We start from the raw sequence: 17,414 nt of genomic DNA, 5'->3' as shown, positions 1-17,414 counted from the left end.
GTTAAGTAGCCTAGGTTAATTTAGCGGACCTTCAATTGAGGGAATTCAGCAGAGTTCTCTGAGACATTTTTACAACTCATTGAAATACATGGGCAAATGTTACCAAATATGATAATAATAGGTCTGCATTACGGTAGCCAGGCAATTGTTAAATTACACTTTCCAGCCTTACCTTGGAAGGGCACTGTCTCTGCGCTGGGAGCGTAGTAGAACGCCTCTCTGAATAACGGAGCATGGTTTTGTCTTAGCTGCGTTGGGGAAAAGAAAGACACATATCGCGTAGGTATATCAGTGACATCAACCAAGAGCTGGGGTTAATTTACCACCACCCACTTGAAAGAGAGAGGTCAATAATTTACAAGGATGCCAGAGTTTTCCAAAGTCATTCGAAGTTTTAACTTTGATTGACCTAAAACATAATTATAGGTTTATAAGGTAGGCTATTAGTACCCTATATGAATCCAAACATGAAAAGTGAAATATTGATATTATATTGTGGTTTATACATTTTTATTAAGTATTTATTTTGATTATAAATATAATATTATATGCATATAGTATTTTACTTTCGTTACATAATTGTTCCTCTCTTCTCCACCCCTTTTCTTAACGTGTCCTGGTCGCCTTCTCGTTAAGTGCTTCCACTTCAGTTTGCAATACTCATCACTGCTGTGCGCAACTCCGCACGCTTCGGAATGTAGACGCAAAGACGTCTGTCTCCACAATGGAACTGCAATCCGAACTGCTCAAATCCATCTGGTACGCGTTCACATCGCTGGACATGGAGAAATGCGGCAAAGTATCGAAGTCCCAGCTGAAGGTTAGATTTGAAGTGTAATATTTCCAAGTGCTGAGCTTTATAATCAGGAAATGGGTGTTGAATTGCTTCTGTGCCTCTGGCGCCAGCTTGTTACTCATAGTCTACAATTCACATAATAATATCCACATAATCGTTTGTTTAGATAACCTTATAAACAAACGTTTTGAGGTTTGAAGATCAGATCAAGATAGCCTTAAAAAATACATTGTTAGCCTCTTACAAGTTGTTATATTAGGCTATAATACATTATTCAGCTTGAATCTAGGGATGTATGCCATTTATAAAGTTAACAGTCCACCAGTAAAAATAGTAATTTGCATGGATCATGCAGGAATACTGCTCAGTATTAGAAACATGCACATGAAAACATTCTCACTCACACAATTTGGATACATTGGTGAATTTAATACATGGATACACCCTCAGGAGTGTGTATCCATGAAACCCTCTTTCAGTGAGTAATCACAACAGCGGCAGCAAACACACAGAAATGGGAGCATTAAAGTCAGTCGAGTCACCTATGCCCTCGTTTTAAAGTCCAGGACTGGCCCTCTCCCTTTACTGCAGTCAACCTGTACACATGACAACACATCAGAGTTTACTGTACAACAGAAACAGATGGTGCTGTGTGTTCAGACATCTTCCCCAGTCATCTTCCCCTTCACTCAGTCTCTGGCCTGTCGAGTTCAAACAAGTTGTGTTCTCCCTTTGGTGAGAATCCCAGGAAATAGCAGGAAGGTGTCCAGACATGCTCACACTGAGGGGGCTCTGTGTTGTGTGTGTGTGTGTGTGTGTGTGTGTGTGTGTGTGTGTGTGTGTGTGTGTGTGTGTGTGTGTGTGTGTGTGTGTGTGTGTGTGTGTGTGTGTGTGTGTGTGTGTGTGTCCGTCAGTCAGTCAACAGAGGCCTGCAATGTTGTTTACATTGCTTGCTTTGGTTTTTATCATTGACCTCTGTTTTTTCATATGATTTGAGATGATTCGAAGTTGTGAACTATTTCAGTAACCACTTACATACTGTATATAAATATAGGAATAGTAGATGTAATATTGACAGTAACATAATATATTTAAAGGGTCATTTTTGGGAGATTATCATTTGGCCAAAAGACCATCCTCTCCTCGAATCCTCCGTCCTCTCTCCTTGGTGACCCGGAAACCGCTAAGTTGTAGAGTGGTCAAGATAGTGTCAATTAGTTTCAAACGGAGGAGTGTCCTCGCGTCCTCGATAACGTCCTCCCGCCGAGGAAGCGCGAGTATCCTTCGCAGAAGAGTTTTGAAATCCGCCACACCCCCTTTAAATCAGCTGTTGTTTTCTTGGAGGAGATAAGTATGCACATTTAAAAACTGTATGCTACATATTATTTTATCTATAAAATGTCTAGCACAACTAGCTACATGTCTTTTTAATACTTTAAACATTTAATTTGGGATTCCACCCCAGGAAATGTCATTTACATGATGACGAGCGAATGAAGAGAGTCTAATTTAATTCAAACTTATTGTTTCCGCATTTCTTCTCCTCGGTTACCGTTGAGCTTTTTCAAAAGGAGGCCTAGGAGAGGAAAACTGAGGACAGAGGAGTTGAGCGAACCAATCGAGAATCTCCCTTTGACACAGGCATTTTCTTCATTTTTGTGTGTGTGCGCGCATGTCGCAGGTTCTCTCCCACAACCTGTACACGGTGTTGAACATCCCTCACGACCCTGTGGCACTGGAGGAACACTTCCAAGACGATGACAATGGACCGGTGTCAAACCATGGCTACATGCCCTACCTCAACAAATACATACTGGCCAAGGTAAACTACCTCAACAAATACATACTGGCCAAGGTAAACTACCTCAACAAATACATACTGGCCAAGGTAAACTACCTCAACAAATACATACTGGCCAAGGTAAACTACCTCAACAAATACATACTGGCCAAGGTAAACTACCTCAACAAATACATACTGGCCAAGGTAAACTACCTCAACAAATACATACTGGCCAAGGTAACCATCCCATCATACTCAATTGAGGATTTTCACATTGAGATGAGTGAATTCCAGTCCATTCAGGAGATGAATTGCACTTGATCTTGATCTTAGTTCACCCAAAATTACATATTGGTTTCCTTAACCTGTGAGCAAAACCGAAGCATGCATTGCTGTCTTACCTTGTCCATGGACTGCTCACAGGGTATTGAAATCAATATGTAATTTAGTCATTTGGGTGAACTATCCGTTTAACATCAAACTCTTTACCAGTACTAATGAACCCCTGGTGTGCTGCACCCAGGTCAAAGAGGGTTCATACGACAAGGAGACGTTTGATGACCTGTGCTGGATGATGACCATGAAGAAAAACTACAGACCTACCAGCGGCCAGGGGGGGCTGCTGTGCTCCCTGAGAGACTGCTTCAAACTTTTCTGTCTCTTCAACCTGCTGTCGGAGGACCACTACCCACTCATCATGATTCCACAGGAGGTGAGGGGGTTGGAGGGATGAGGGGGCCAGGGAGAGACTGACCTCCACTGGCACATTTAAATATAAAGCCAGAGAGTATCTTTCAGAGAGAAAAAGAGATGTACAGGTAGAGAGGAAATAGTTCATCTGAAAAAGAGAGAGAAGTGGGAACGGAGGAGAGCTGAAGAGGGAGGGAGAAATAGAGGGTTAATAGACACCCATACAGTATTGTGTATATAAACAGTAAGAAAATAGTCGTAGTTATGCAGTCCAGTGGCCATTTTGACTACACAGTGTGCTTTGACGCTTGCAGTATACAAACTGTATGTTTATCGATTAGCCCCTTATGGTGCCACCATCCTCCTGTGCATTTGCTAAAATATCTCTACTCTAGGTCTACTTCCTGTTCTCCTCCCCCTAAGCAGGAAGTCAGAGTAGAATAAACCAATAGGTGGGAGATTTGGTTTCCTGTTGATAACATCTGCAGGCTTTATGAAGATGTGTTGCAACTTGCTGACCAAAGCATTATCCCTTTACTAGATCACTTTCTGAATATGGGTCCCAGCAAATTGAGCCATTGAAGGATAAAGATATTTTCTGACTTGTAACGCACACACACACGTAGGTGGAGTACCTGCTGAAGAAAATCTCCACTGCGATGAACCAGGAGTGGGACGGCAAGCCCCTGGAGGACCTGCTATCCCAGGATGCCTCTGTCCAGGAGGAGGGCATGTCGGTGTGGGTGTTCCTGGATCACATGGGCGCCGGAAGGCTGCTGAGGGTCAGCAATGCAGGTGCCTTCAGTCTGGCTCTGGACCAGGTCTTCTTGGAGATGTACCACAACGTCCTCAAGAGGGTGAGTTGGTGGGACTGTATGGATGTGGCCCCTGGTGGGGCTGTGTGTGTGGGCTGTTTTTATGTGTGTGTGTGTATATGTGTGTTTGCGCTGAATTAAATTCACATTACAGGGACAATGATCGATTTCTCTCTCTCCCTCTCTCTCTCTCTGTCTGTCTCTCTCTCTCGCAGGGTTACATGTGGAAAAAGGGACATGTGCGCAGGAACTGGATGGAGCGTTGGTTTGTACTCAGGCCATCCTTCATGGCCTACTACGCCAGAGAGGACCTGAAAGACAAGAAGGGAGAGATTCTATTGGACCAGAATTGTGTTGTGGAGGTAATCTTGTTATTCTGGTTCATCTTTCAATCCACAAAACCGGTAGAAAAAATCTTGGCTAGGATAATTTAATGTTTTTGCTAATGGCTGAGTGAATCGCTACTGTGTACCTGAGACTGAGAAGTACAATATATATACAAAAGTATGTGGACACCCCTTCAAATTAGTGGATTTGGCTATTTCAGCCACACCCGTTGCTGACCGGTGTATAAAATCGAGCACACAGCCATGCAATCGCCATAGACAAACATTGGCAGTGGAATGGCCTTACTGAAGTGCTCAGTGACATTCAACTTGGCACAAGTCAGTTTGTCAAATTTTTGCCCTGCTAGAGCTGCCCCGGTCAACTGTAAGTGCTGTTATTGTGAAGTGGAAACGTCTAGGAGCAAGAACAGCTCAGCCGCAAAGTGGTAGGCCACACAAGTTCACAGAACGGGACCGCCAGGTACAAAAAATCGGCTGTCCTCAGTTGCAACACTCACTACCGAGTTCTAAACTGCCTCTGGAAGCAACATCAGCACAATAACTGTTTGCTGGAGCTTCATGAAATGGGTTTCCATGGCCGGGCAGCCACACACAAGCCTAAGATCACCACGCGCAATGCCAAGGGTCGGCTGGAGTGGTGTAAAACTCGCCGCCACTGGACTCTGGAGCAGTGGAAACGCGTTCTCTGGAGGGATTAATTATACTTCACCATCTGGCAGTCTGACAGTTTGGCAGATGCCAGGAGAATGCTACCTACCCAAATGCATAGTGCCAACTGTAAAGTTAGGTGGAGGGGGAATAATGGTCTGGGGCTGTTTTTCACGGTTCGGGCTAGGCCCCTTAGTTCCAGTGAAAGGAAATCTTAACGCTACAGCATACAATGGCATTCTAGACGATTCTGTGCTTCGAACTTTGTGGCAAGAGTTTGGGGAAGGCCCTTTTCATGTTTCAGCATGACAATGCCGCTGTGCACAAAGCTAGGTCCATACAGAAATGGTTTGTCAAAATCGATGTAGAATAACTTGACTGGCCTGCACAAAGCCCTGACCTCAAGCCCATCGAACACCTTTGTGATGAATTGGAATGCCGACTGCGAGCCAGGCCTAATCACCCAACATCGGTGCCTGACCTGCTCTTCTGGCTGAATGGAAGCAAGTCCCTGCAGCAATGTTCCAACATCTAGTGGAAAGCCTTCCTAGAAGAGAGAAGGCTGTTATAGCAGCAAAGGGGGGACCAAATCCATATTAATGCCCGTGATTTTGCAATGAGATGTTCGATGAGCAGGTGTCCACATACTTTTGGTCATGTTTTGTATTTTTTATTCAACTTTTATTTCTACAGGGTGGGTCACCATTGAGACCAGGGTCTAATTTGCAAGGGATCCCTGTGAACATAAACATACAATACATAATATCAATACAATAAATAAAACAGGATTAATCAAAACAGACATAACTCTCACATCACCTCCCTTAAACTCCATCTAAGCTGTCCAATGGAGAGCAGTAAGTCTAATTTCAAGGTGACCTGAAGGCTATTCCATGAGCTGGACCTCCAGAAGCAGTCAGTCCAGAGAGCGAGTCTGAATATGGCTGGATCTTCAGTTAATACGTGAGCTGATGTAGTGGGGGGAGTCTCTGAAGAACCGCTTTATGTACAAAAAGTAGCCAGTGCTGGACCCTTCTGGTAGTTAGAGACTCCCAGCCAACAGAACTATACAAAATGCAGTGATGTGTACGGAACATTGCCCCCAGTGATAAAACAAAGCGCTGAAAGCTTTTAAAGCAGAGGCTGCCACATGCATGTACAGTCGTGGCCAATAGTTTTGAAAATGACCCAAATATTAATTTCCACAACGTTTGCTGCTTCAGTGTCTTTAGATATTTTTGTCAGATGTTACTATGGAATATTGAAGTATAATTACAAGCATTTCATAAGTGTCAAAGGCTTTTATTGACAATTACATGAAGTTGATGCAAAGAGTCAATATTTGCAGTGTTGACCCTTCTTTTTCAAGACCTCTGAAATCCGCCCTGGCATGCTGTCAATTAACTTCTGGGCCACATCCTGACTGATGGCAGCCCATTCTTCCATAATGAATGCTTGGAGTTTGTCAGAATTTGTGGGTTTTTGTTTGTCCACCCGCCTCTTGAGGATTGACCACAAGTTCTCAATAGGATTAAGGTCTGGGGAGTTTCCTGGCCATGGACCCAAAATATCGTTGTTTTACCACGAGACACTTAGTTATCACTTTTGCCTTATGGCAAGGTGCTCCATCATGCTGGAAAAGGCATTATTTGTCACCAAACTGCTCCTGGATGGTTGGGAGAAGTTGCTCTCAGAGGATGTGTTGGTACCATTCTTTATTCATGGCTGTGTTAGGCAAAATTGTGAGTGAGCCCACTCCATTGGCTGAGAAGCAACCCCACACATGAATGGTCTCAGGATGCTTTACTATTGGCATGACACAGGACTGGATGGTAGGACTGATGGTAGTACAAGCTTTTTTCCGGATGCCCCAAACAATCGGAAAGGGGATTCATCAGAGAAAATTACTTTACCCCAGTCCTCAGCAGTCCAATCTCTGTACCTTTTCCAGAATATCAGTCTGTCCCTGATGTTTTTCCTGGAGAGAAGTGCCTTCTTTGCTGCCCTTCTTGACACCAGGCCATCCTCCAAAAGTCTTCGCCTCACTGTGCGTGCAGATGCACACACACCTGCCTGCTGCCATTCCTGAGCAAGCTCTGTACTGGTGGTGCCCCGATCCCGCAGCTGAATCAACTTTAGGAGACGGTCCTGGCACTTGCTGGACTTTCTTGGGCACCCTGAAGCCTTCTTTACAACAATTGAACCGCTCTCCTTGAAGTTCTTGATGATCCGATAAATGGTTGATTTAGGTGCAATCTTACTGGCAGCAATATCCTTGCTTTGCCCTTTTCGTGAAAAGCAATGATGACGGCACATGTTTCCTTGCAGGTAACCATGATTGACAAAGGAAGAACAATGATTCCAAGCACCACCCTCCTTTTGAAGCTTCCAGACTCTTATTCGAACTCAATCAGCATGACAGAGTGATCTCCAGCCTTGTCCTTGTCAACACTCACACCTGTGTTAACGAGAGAATCACTGACATGATGTCAGCTGGTCCTTTTGTGGCAGGGAAATGCAGTGGAAAGGTTTTTGGGGGGATTCAGTTAATTTGCATGGCAAAGAGGGACTTTGCAATTAATTGCAATTAATCTGATCACTCTTCATAACATTCTGGAGTATATGCAAATTGCCATCATGCAAACTGAGGCAGCAGACTTTGTGAAAATTAATATTTGTGTCATTCTCAACTTTTGGCCACGACTGTAGATTACATCACCATAATCAAGTACTGGGAGAAGCGTTGCTTGAACAATCTTCCTTCTATTTTCCAAAGTGAGGCCGGATGGTTTCTTTTATAGAAATCAAATCTTAATTCTCAACTTTCTTGTCAGTTTTTCAATGTGTGTTTTAAAAGGCAGCTTATCATCAATCCAAACACTCCCTTCAATGTGCAAATATGTAGGTCCTCAAAGTTAATATTACGAGACCTGGAGAACAACAAACTTGGTTTTATTAGCATTTAGCACTAGTTTAAGATCAGTAAGCAATTTTGAATGGAGTCAAAACCATGCTGAAGGTTATGAATGGCCTGCTGTTAAGAGGGGGAACAGGAGTAAATAACTGTATCATCCGCATTGAGATGAATGTTACAGGTTTTAACAGAGACCAATATTATTTATACAAATAGTGAAGAGAACAGGGCCAAAAATCGACCCCTGCGGTAAACCTTTCATAATATTGAGGAAGCTAGATTTGATACCGTCAGTACAAGTTGTGTCCTGTCCATTAGATAGTTATTGAACCAACTGCAAGATGCCTGATCTAGCATTTTTTTTGCTAAAAGTGTTATTATATTATTGATTGTCTATGACTTTTCAAATCACCCAGCAGTGCTATTTGCAGAGTTCGCTCCAGGTAAATGTTGCAATTATTTAGCCATTCCTGAACCAGTGACCAAAAACAAGCCACATATGGGCAGTACCAAAACAAATGATCTAATGATTCTGTCTTTTCGCTGCAAAATCTGCAGCGCTGGGATGGTTTTATCCCATATATATATATATATATATATATATATATATATATATATATATATATATATATATATATAAAATGTAATTGGTTGCAAGAATTTTGTATAATAATTTAAATGGAATAATTTTAAGTTTTGAATCCGGCGTTGTTTTGTGTATCAGTTCATAAACCATGTGCCATGGAATTGGTATATATCGAAAATCACTTCCCAACTATTTGGCAATCTATATGGCACAGCTGTCCATTTTTGGTCCTTAAATGAAACTGGTATACTTTTTTATTTATCAGAATTTTCTTTAACCACTTTTGGTCATTAATGCAGGGCCGACAGACAAGTTCCTTACTCTTTCCCTCTTCCATTTTTGTGGTGTCAGATATTACCAGAATGTCCACATTGGTTTGAGAGGTCAGAGTTCAAGATCAAACTTCTGGCATTTACATGAATCAGTCCAACGCCACAGCTGCAGGATTTCATATCAGACTCTAATATCAGCACACTATGCTCAGTTGGTAACCCCTTATTTGAAAATACCATAGGGCTAGCTTGAATTGGTATAGATACAAGCTTGTCTAGAACTGTACCATTGGGCCTATATTTTGAACTAGGATGTGGATTACAACAAGAGTCAATGAGGGTTACCTGTTGCGAGCCTGATGCTAATGCTGATCATTTAAGGTTGGGATTACCTGAGCGGAACTTGGGGTGTTGATAAGTCAATGTCACCCTGGTAGTCAACCACCAGTTGTCCTCTCTTTGTCTTAGGCTATTCCAGACAGGGATGGGAAGCGTTGTCTCTTTTGTGTGAAGACCACCAGCAAGACCTATGAGATGAGTGCCGCCGACCAGAGACAGAGGGTGGAATGGACCCAAGGTGAGGGGATGTGAACAAGTGTAACGCCCTGCCTGAGACACAAGCCTGATTGTCATCCTTGGACCAAGAGGATATCCTGTTGACCTAATGGTTAAAACATTTGGTGGGCACGTGGGAGACCCCTCAGTTGAAAAGCATTAGGGAAGGAACATCACTTTTTTCTGATTCTCCTGTGTGTGTGTGTGTGTGTGTGTGTGTGTGTGTGTGTGTGTGTGTGTGTGTGTGTTGTGTGTGTGTGTCCTCTTTCTCCCCAGCCTTGCAGACTGCCGTCCGTCTCCAGGGTGAACGCAAGTCCTCCCTGCACCAGGAACTAAAGCTGAAGAGGCGGGTCCAGCGCGAGCAGAGTCAACAGGAACGCAGCCTGAGCGGCAGCAGCAGCCGCGGCAGCCAATCAGAAGAGCTTACCATTCAAGATCTGGAGAGGGAAAAGGAACGGCAAGGACAGGAGATAGAGAGTATTATTCAGGTGAGCAGGAGGGAGAGGTGAGGCATTAAAGAGGAGAGATAGAAATGATGAGTGGGGGGAAAGAGGGGGTAATGCATGCATAGTATATAGTACCTAACATGACATGTAGGATGTATTTGTGTCCCACAGCACCAGCGAGAGGTGGAGGCACGGCGCAGGGAGGAGGAGGAGAAAGAGAGGGAGCAACAGAAGGAGGTCCAGAGAGAGTTGGAGAGACAGCTAGAGGAGGCAGAGAAGGTGAGATCATATACTGAAGAATGAGGTTAATTAGTGCACCTGTGTAGGTTCCCCAGATAAATGATGTGTGTGTGTGTGTGTGTGTGTGTGTGTGTGTGTGTGTGTGTGTGTGTGTGTGTGTGTGTGTGTGTGTGTGTGTGTGTGTGTGTGTGTGTGTGTGTGTGTGTGTGTGTGTGTGTGTGCCTGACTCTCTCCTCCATGTGGGCCTGTATCTCCGTGTTGAGATAAGTTTGCGTAGGCGTGTTACCTTTCTAGCTGTGTGTGTGTGTGTGCATTCGTTGTAAATGTATACGTGCCTGATTGCCTGCCTGCGTGTGTTCCCTAGTTGCGGGAGAGCATGCAGGCTGAGATGGCAGAGAAGGAGAAGGAGGCCGAGCAGCAGAGAAAGAGGATCCAGGAGCTGGAGCTGACCCAGCAGAAACTGGAGGCTGCTCTCAACACAGAGATACAGGCCCACATGGAGGAAGAGAGAGTCAGGCTGGAGCTAGAAGGGTAACACGCCTACGCAAACTTATCTCAACACGGAGATACAGGCCCACATGGAGGAGAGAGTCAGGCACACACATGCAATCAGGCACACACATGCAATCACACGCACGCACGCACGCGCGCGCGTGCACACACACACACACACACATGGCTGCAAGACTAAAGACACAGATCAGATCACCAAACGTCCCTGTCTATTGCAGTAGAATGGTCTTCTGTGTCCTTATATCCCTCATCCTCTCTCCTATCTATCATTGTCTCCCTTTCTACTGTCTCTACCATTGTCCTCCTTCCTCTCCTCTCCCAGGGCACTGCAGGCAGAGGAGGAGAAGAGCAGGCAGTGTCTGCTCCTCCAGGAGCAGCAGGAGGCATCCCGCCACTTCAGCCCCACGGAGGAGGCCCCAAACGGAGCTAAGGAAAAGCGGCCGGCCCCCTCTGCCCTCCACTATGCCTCCCAGGAGCTCCAGAGCCTCCGAGAGACCCGAGAGAGGAGTCACCAGCACCTGGAGGTGAGAGCGAGGAGATAAGAGGTGGAGGAGAAGAGGGGAGAGCAGGATAAGGCTATTGTTCAGGATCTTTTTAGGTGGGAATCTAGCTACAGTGGACTTTAGGCAGCCATAATTTCCACATTGAAAAGTTTTATAGAATTATTTGCAGGTGGAATTGTTGCATAGGGCACCTATAAGTCAATAACAGCTAGTAAATGATAGATGGTAAAACAAAGTGCAACTGACATCAACTTTGTAACTAGCAGTATGTTCTCATGTCCTTGTTTCCTTCTCTCTGGGTCTGTAGGAAGTTCAGGAGAAGCTTCGTAAAGCCAGCATCCATGTCCGACACTGGAACGTTCAGCTCAACCGCCTAATGAAACCCGTCGCTCCTGGGGGTAATGCTCTGCCATGTATTTCTCTCTCTCTCTGTGTGTGTGTGTTGCAATACAAAAATACTACAATAAGAAATCATATTTGATGGACAGTCAATAAAATATACTAAATATGGTATGCCATATCTTTTGCTACAGACAAGTTATCATCGTTGCCAGCGAAAATCACCTGCCCGAAACAGGAGGGGGCGTTAGCCAGCAGTGAGTTTATCGCTAAACTCCAACCAAGAGCCAATCAAGAAACTCAGCAAATACTTGAGAGCCAATCGGCTATAGAAGAGAAAGGGCTACAGGAACAGGTGGAAGCTATCACCCTTTCAGAGCCTGGGGAATCGTGATGTGTCATGGGTAAATTGTGACTCACTGACTGATCTACAAATAATATTGTAGTTATTTATGATGCAAGGATCTTTGCAGAACAGTCATTCGGCAGTCGTCTGCACTGTCGGCTGCAATGTCGAACATTCCCAGTTGTTTTACATGTCAACAGTCTGGCCGAGTTCCTGCCCGACTAGATGCGCAGGTGTTGCATTGCATCAATCAATGGTTGCGTGCCACGTCATCGACTGTGCAGTCGGGCATCAGATTTCTACATCATATGAGGTGCTTAGCTGATCTGTTAAATACCAATCCAGGCTTTGTAAGATCTGGAATGTAGTCGGGGAGGAACTCGACCTCTACCAATGGTAGTGCTGACTAGGAGATGAGTAGGATCTGTAAAAAATGTATTGACCGAGGAGATACTACCTGTGCAATAAGAATGCTAATTCTAGTTTCTTCCTTCACAAAAAAATCTTCCGTTCCGTATGAACATGACCACTGATGAGGACTATGATTCTTGGAAGGTGGACCCAGTAGCATATACACTACTTCAAGAATTGAGAAACACCGCATCAACCAACTGACTGTTCAGATTTCCATCTTGCTAGGGGACAACAGTCATTGTAAATGATAGAATACCAAGAATAAATGACAGGTTTGAATTTCTGTACAAAAGAAGTGCGCATACTGGTATGTAGTGTGTGAACAACGTGATTGCTCTCGTCTCCATTTGATACAAGGCAGTCTAATAAACCCACGTATGCCATTTTTTGTCAGGAAAGGGAAAAGTGTCATGTCAGGATAAATCGGAACACGCAAATATGTCCCCTTTTGAAATAGGCCTAATATTCAGCACAATGATTAAGTTTAATTATGAGAGAAAGGCAGATTTTTTTATTTTTTTATTCTTGAAATTCAATCTCTTTGAAATAATGTCTTAAATCCTTTTGAAAAATACGTCTGTGGCTCACATATACCGATGCCTAATATATATGTACTAATATTTCAAATAAATATATCTAAATACATGTCTTACTCATGTACATATGTCACATATAGTATCACACATCATACAGAATATCGAGTGGTTGATGTTTTTTCGATACCGAGGTAAAGACTCAAGTCTCAAGTTGGATATTCGCGCTTTCAAACCTCAATAGCTTTCAAACCACGTGAGCCACAGACTCCAAATAAGTGTCATTATGTGACTACCCTTCTATATTGCACACCCTTAAGTTTGTCCATTTTCATCTCACAAGATTTTACATGAATTTTTCAAAATTTATAATTTCAATAGCTCCTTGGTCATGTGACCTAGGGACTTCAAACAAGGTTCAGAATGTCCACTGACTATACCTTCATATCGCACACTCTGTTTGTCTACTGTCGTGTCTTTGGGGCACCATTAAACTGAAGACATGTTTATCAATTAACTCCCTGTTATTATTATTACGCGATTAAACTGATTAATCATTTAATTGTAATTAACTAGGAGATCGGGGCACCAAGGAAAATATTCAGATTACAAAGTTATAATTTTCCTAATATAACTTTCCTATATTATAACATTATATATTATATTATAGTATAGGCCGATTATCTTCTGGTTTAAATGGTGTATTTTACCTAGCGTCCAGTCTCATTCCAAACGTCGTAAATTGTTGTATCTGCACGAATCCAGCCTTTACTAAAGTCATCCATACATCAATTGTCTTAAAATCATTTATTTACTAAACTAAGTAATTCACAGAAAGCATACAAACAGTAATTATCGTCACAAAGAATTGGTAGAGTAATGTGCCCTAGTGGGCTAAACAGGCATGGCGGCCTGTTAAACAAAGGGTCATAAAGGGCAGCTGAGGAGGCACACAGAGTTCATTAATATTAACAATTGATATGCTAATCCTTTGTACATGAACGCTCACTCATTCGGGTACAATTGCAATCAATATATATTTACACTCAGTGTGTCGTCGGGATCCTTGTTGGAGAGGTTTTGTCCTGTTGGAGAGTTTTTGTCCCGTTCTCTCTCTCTCGGTTAGTATGGATCTTTCAAAGCGACATTCATTAATGTCGTTATAGAATGGATGTTTCGTTGGTCTTCGCGTTCAATGATATAATTTACTTAGCTGCAGACTAATAATTAATATCAAAGACTTGTTCTTATTCTGTCGGTCTCGATAGTCTAAAAGTTTAACCACGTGGTATAGGTAACTTTCAGTAGAGGAATTGGGTGGTCAAACCTTGGCTCTCTCTTCTGAGGTAAGCTGGTCTCAAGAAAGTAAATCAGGGTGGGGTTTTATACTTGAACATAGAACAGGCTTGTCACATGACGCCTGGTCCTGTCTGTGTCCCTGGGGGCGTGCCGATGACTGATTTAATCTTTGAACATAAATACATTCTATCACATTAACATCAGTACATAGCATCTCAATGTATTACAAATAGCTTTATCCTTATTAATACATTTTATACAACCATTTAGATGCAAGTCCCATAGCTGAGGCTATTATATAAACAGTATTATGGTAATATGGCTATATTGTCACTTCTGAGTATCACAAAATTGTACCAAGCGGACCAGTTCGTAGCTGGATTCTTCACCAATCTTTTATACCTTCTCCAGAACATAAATGTCATTCGGTTCCCCAATTCTGTGAGTTGGAAGAATTTCCTTTGTCCCTCTATGAAACCCCTCTGTGTCTCAACTGGGCAATGTGGTAAGAGATTCTCCTCTAGAAGGTAGGTTGGGGGATGGTGAAAGGGAGAGGGGGTCAACTGTCCTCCCTGTACTCAAAGAGGGCAACGTCATGACACTACTTTCATATCATGCTATTAGACTTAAATCTGTAAGCTTTGCAGTCCTTCATTTGACATGGGTGTTAAAAAATGTTTGGGAAGTTAACAAATGTTCCAGCCTCGCAATAACTATCTTTCACATGGACACTGAAAAGATCCGCAAATGGCTGTATGTGGTATGGATCAAGGACAGGAGAGGTGTTCAAACAGAGGTGCTTAAAGGAAGGCGCACAGGTAGGCCTCATGAAAACAATGTTTCATATGCTCTTTTTAATCACATTAATAGGCAGTGATTTGTCAGTCAGAGTGAGCTTGATAAGGTGAAAGAATCATTTCATAGCGTCACTTTCATATACTGTGCATTAAGACAAATCCTTCTATGTTGAGTATTAGAACGTAGTTTCCATAATCTGATAATGACTTGATATTTGAGTGCGTTCACAACAAGCCACCTGCAGACAACTTACAAAATAGTGCATTTGAGGGTTCGTTTTTCTGATGAAAATAGTTATTTGATGTATGGCCTACTATTTCTAACTGGAAAAATACATTCCTACGTCTTTTGTGAGTAAAATCATTTTTCCAAAATTGATTTAGGTACATTTTTGTGAAGAGGTATGAGGGTTATGATATGGGTCATTTAATAGTAAAATAATTTAAGGGATCAATACATTTCTCTATTGCTTCCCCACAGTATCTGCATGAACCATCAGACCAAGTGTTTTTGGTTGACCCTGCTGGACAGAAAGAGAAGGAGGAATCGGAACACGCTGCATTCAAATTCAGGTCTTAGTTATTCCATTGTACTGGATCTAATACACATTAGCATTTTATATACATTCATAAGTGTAATACTGTTTTATGACATACTGTGAAAAACTCTCTTGGCTGCTGGTTCTGTCACTTTCAGACATGCGCAGAGCAGACTAAAAGGGGAAGGGTAGCTCTTGACTTGAACCACAGGTGTTCTCTGTAAAGAGAGAGTAATCCAAAAGGCACAGACACACCCCTTGACTTTCAATTGGCACCATTGACCTGTATGTATTCTCTCCTGATTGGCTCTGGTCCACAGTCTGGCAGTCTTACTAAAGTGCCAGAGGTATGAGGAGAGACATCCTCCTTTGTATTTATGGAAACAAATATTTCCTAACACTTTGGATCCTATTCCTGGACAGTTAGAAGACACAATGCATCAATGCAACAAACAAAAAAATACTAATTACTGTCCATGAGTAACCTCAACTCTGTGGGTCTGTGGGCCAATAAAGTGCCAACTCAATTCTACCAGTGACGAGTCTCTCATGCCCCTATGAACAGGGACACAGGGCAATAGCTTTTAATCTAAACCAGCCCTTTTTTACTGGAGTACACTAACCCCTTATTGGGGCTCTTTTCTTGACACATAGTAGCAGTTTAGCAGATAGGAAGTCAAGAAGATCAAAAAGTAGATTGTTGTAAGGGTGCTGGCCACATTGTCATATCCATTCTGGATTCTGAGTGGTAAAATCATAGCTGAAAAATGCCTCTATGTTTGTGTACACATCTTCCCCCAAGAAAGAACTGCCAAAGGGGGTGGAGTTGCAACAGTTCGAGCTTCTACTTTTAAAAATCCACCTTTCCAGAAATAAGTCTCTCACTGTTGCCGCTTGTTACAGACCCCCCTCAGCCCCCAACTGCGCCCTGGACACCATATGTGAATTAATTGCCCCCCATTTATCTTCAGAGTTTGTACTGTTAGGTGACCTAAACTGGGATATGCTTAACACCCCGGCCGTCGTACAATCTAAGCTAGATGCCCTCAATCTCACCCAAATTATCATGGAACCTACCAGGTACAACCCCAAATCCGTAAACTTGGGCACCCTCATCGATATCATCCTGACCAACCTGTCCTCTAAATACACCTCTGCTGTCTTCAACCAGGATCTCAGCGATCACTGCCTCATTGCCTGCGTCCGTAATGGGTCCGCAGTCAAACGACCACCCCTCATCACAGTCAAACGCTCCCTAAAACACTTCAGCGTGCAGGCCTTTCTAATCGACCTGGCCGGGTATCCTGGAAAGATATTGACCTCATTCCGTCAGTAGAGGATGCCTGGTTATTCTTTAAAAGTGCTTTCCTCACCATCTTAAATAAACATACCCCATTCAAAAAATGTAGAACCAGGAACAGATATAGCCCTTGGTTCTCTCCAGACCTGACTGCCCTTGACCAGCACAAAAACATCCTGTGGCGTACTGCATTAGCATAGAATAGCCCCCGCGATATGCAACTTTTCAGGGAAATTAGGAACTTATCGGCAGACTCAACAGCCTTGGTTTCTCAAATGACTGCCTCGCCTGGTTCACCAACTACTTCTCAGATAGAGTTCAGTGCGTCAAATTGGAGAGCCTGTTGTCCGGACCTCTGGCAGTCTCTATTGGGGTGCCACAGGGTTCAATTCTTGGGTCGACTCTTTTCTCTGTATACATCAATTGATGTCGTTCTTGCGGCGGGTGATTCTCTGATCCACCTCTACGCAGATGACACCATTCTGTATACTTCTGGCCCTTCTTTGGACACTGTTAACTAACCATACAACTCTCCTTCCGTGGCCTCCAACTGCTCTTAAATGCAAGTAAAACTAAAAGCATGCTCTTCAACCAATCACTGCCCGCACCTGCCTGCCCGACTAGCATCACTACTCTGGACGGTTCTGACTTAGAATATGTGGACAACTACAAATACCTAGGTGTCTGGTTAGACTGTAAACTCTCCTTCCACTCATATTAAGCATCTCCTATCCAAAAT

The 17,414-nt window shown here is 43.1% G+C and overlaps 1 protein-coding gene across 5 annotated transcripts; it reads left to right on the top strand.

Annotated features, from left to right (window-relative positions):
• The first annotated feature begins 620 nt into the window (after positions 1-620).
• Positions 621-12,605, top strand: LOC115180634 (differentially expressed in FDCP 6-like). 5 transcript variants are annotated; one of them, XM_029742880.1, is made up of 12 exons: positions 621-820; positions 2,478-2,816; positions 3,103-3,291; positions 3,896-4,126; positions 4,300-4,446; positions 9,320-9,428; positions 9,683-9,894; positions 10,024-10,131; positions 10,457-10,623; positions 10,928-11,129; positions 11,416-11,539; positions 11,642-12,605. In XM_029742880.1, the coding sequence occupies exons 1-12, from the start codon at positions 725-727 to the stop codon at positions 11,839-11,841; spliced, it is 2,124 nt and encodes a 707-aa protein (XP_029598740.1). In that variant the 5' UTR covers positions 621-724; the 3' UTR covers positions 11,842-12,605. The 5 variants fall into 5 exon arrangements, with proteins under 5 accessions (XP_029598740.1, XP_029598745.1, XP_029598744.1 ...); XM_029742885.1 differs by having other exon boundaries at positions 700-820; positions 2,478-2,618; XM_029742884.1 differs by having other exon boundaries at positions 700-820; positions 2,478-2,717.
• The last annotated feature ends 4,809 nt before the right edge of the window (positions 12,606-17,414 follow it).

Source organism: Salmo trutta, chromosome 40 (assembly GCF_901001165.1).
Source record: "Salmo trutta chromosome 40, fSalTru1.1, whole genome shotgun sequence".
Lineage (NCBI taxonomy): Eukaryota > Metazoa > Chordata > Actinopteri > Salmoniformes > Salmonidae > Salmo > Salmo trutta.
This window is presented reverse-complemented; position numbering and strand designations above follow the sequence as displayed.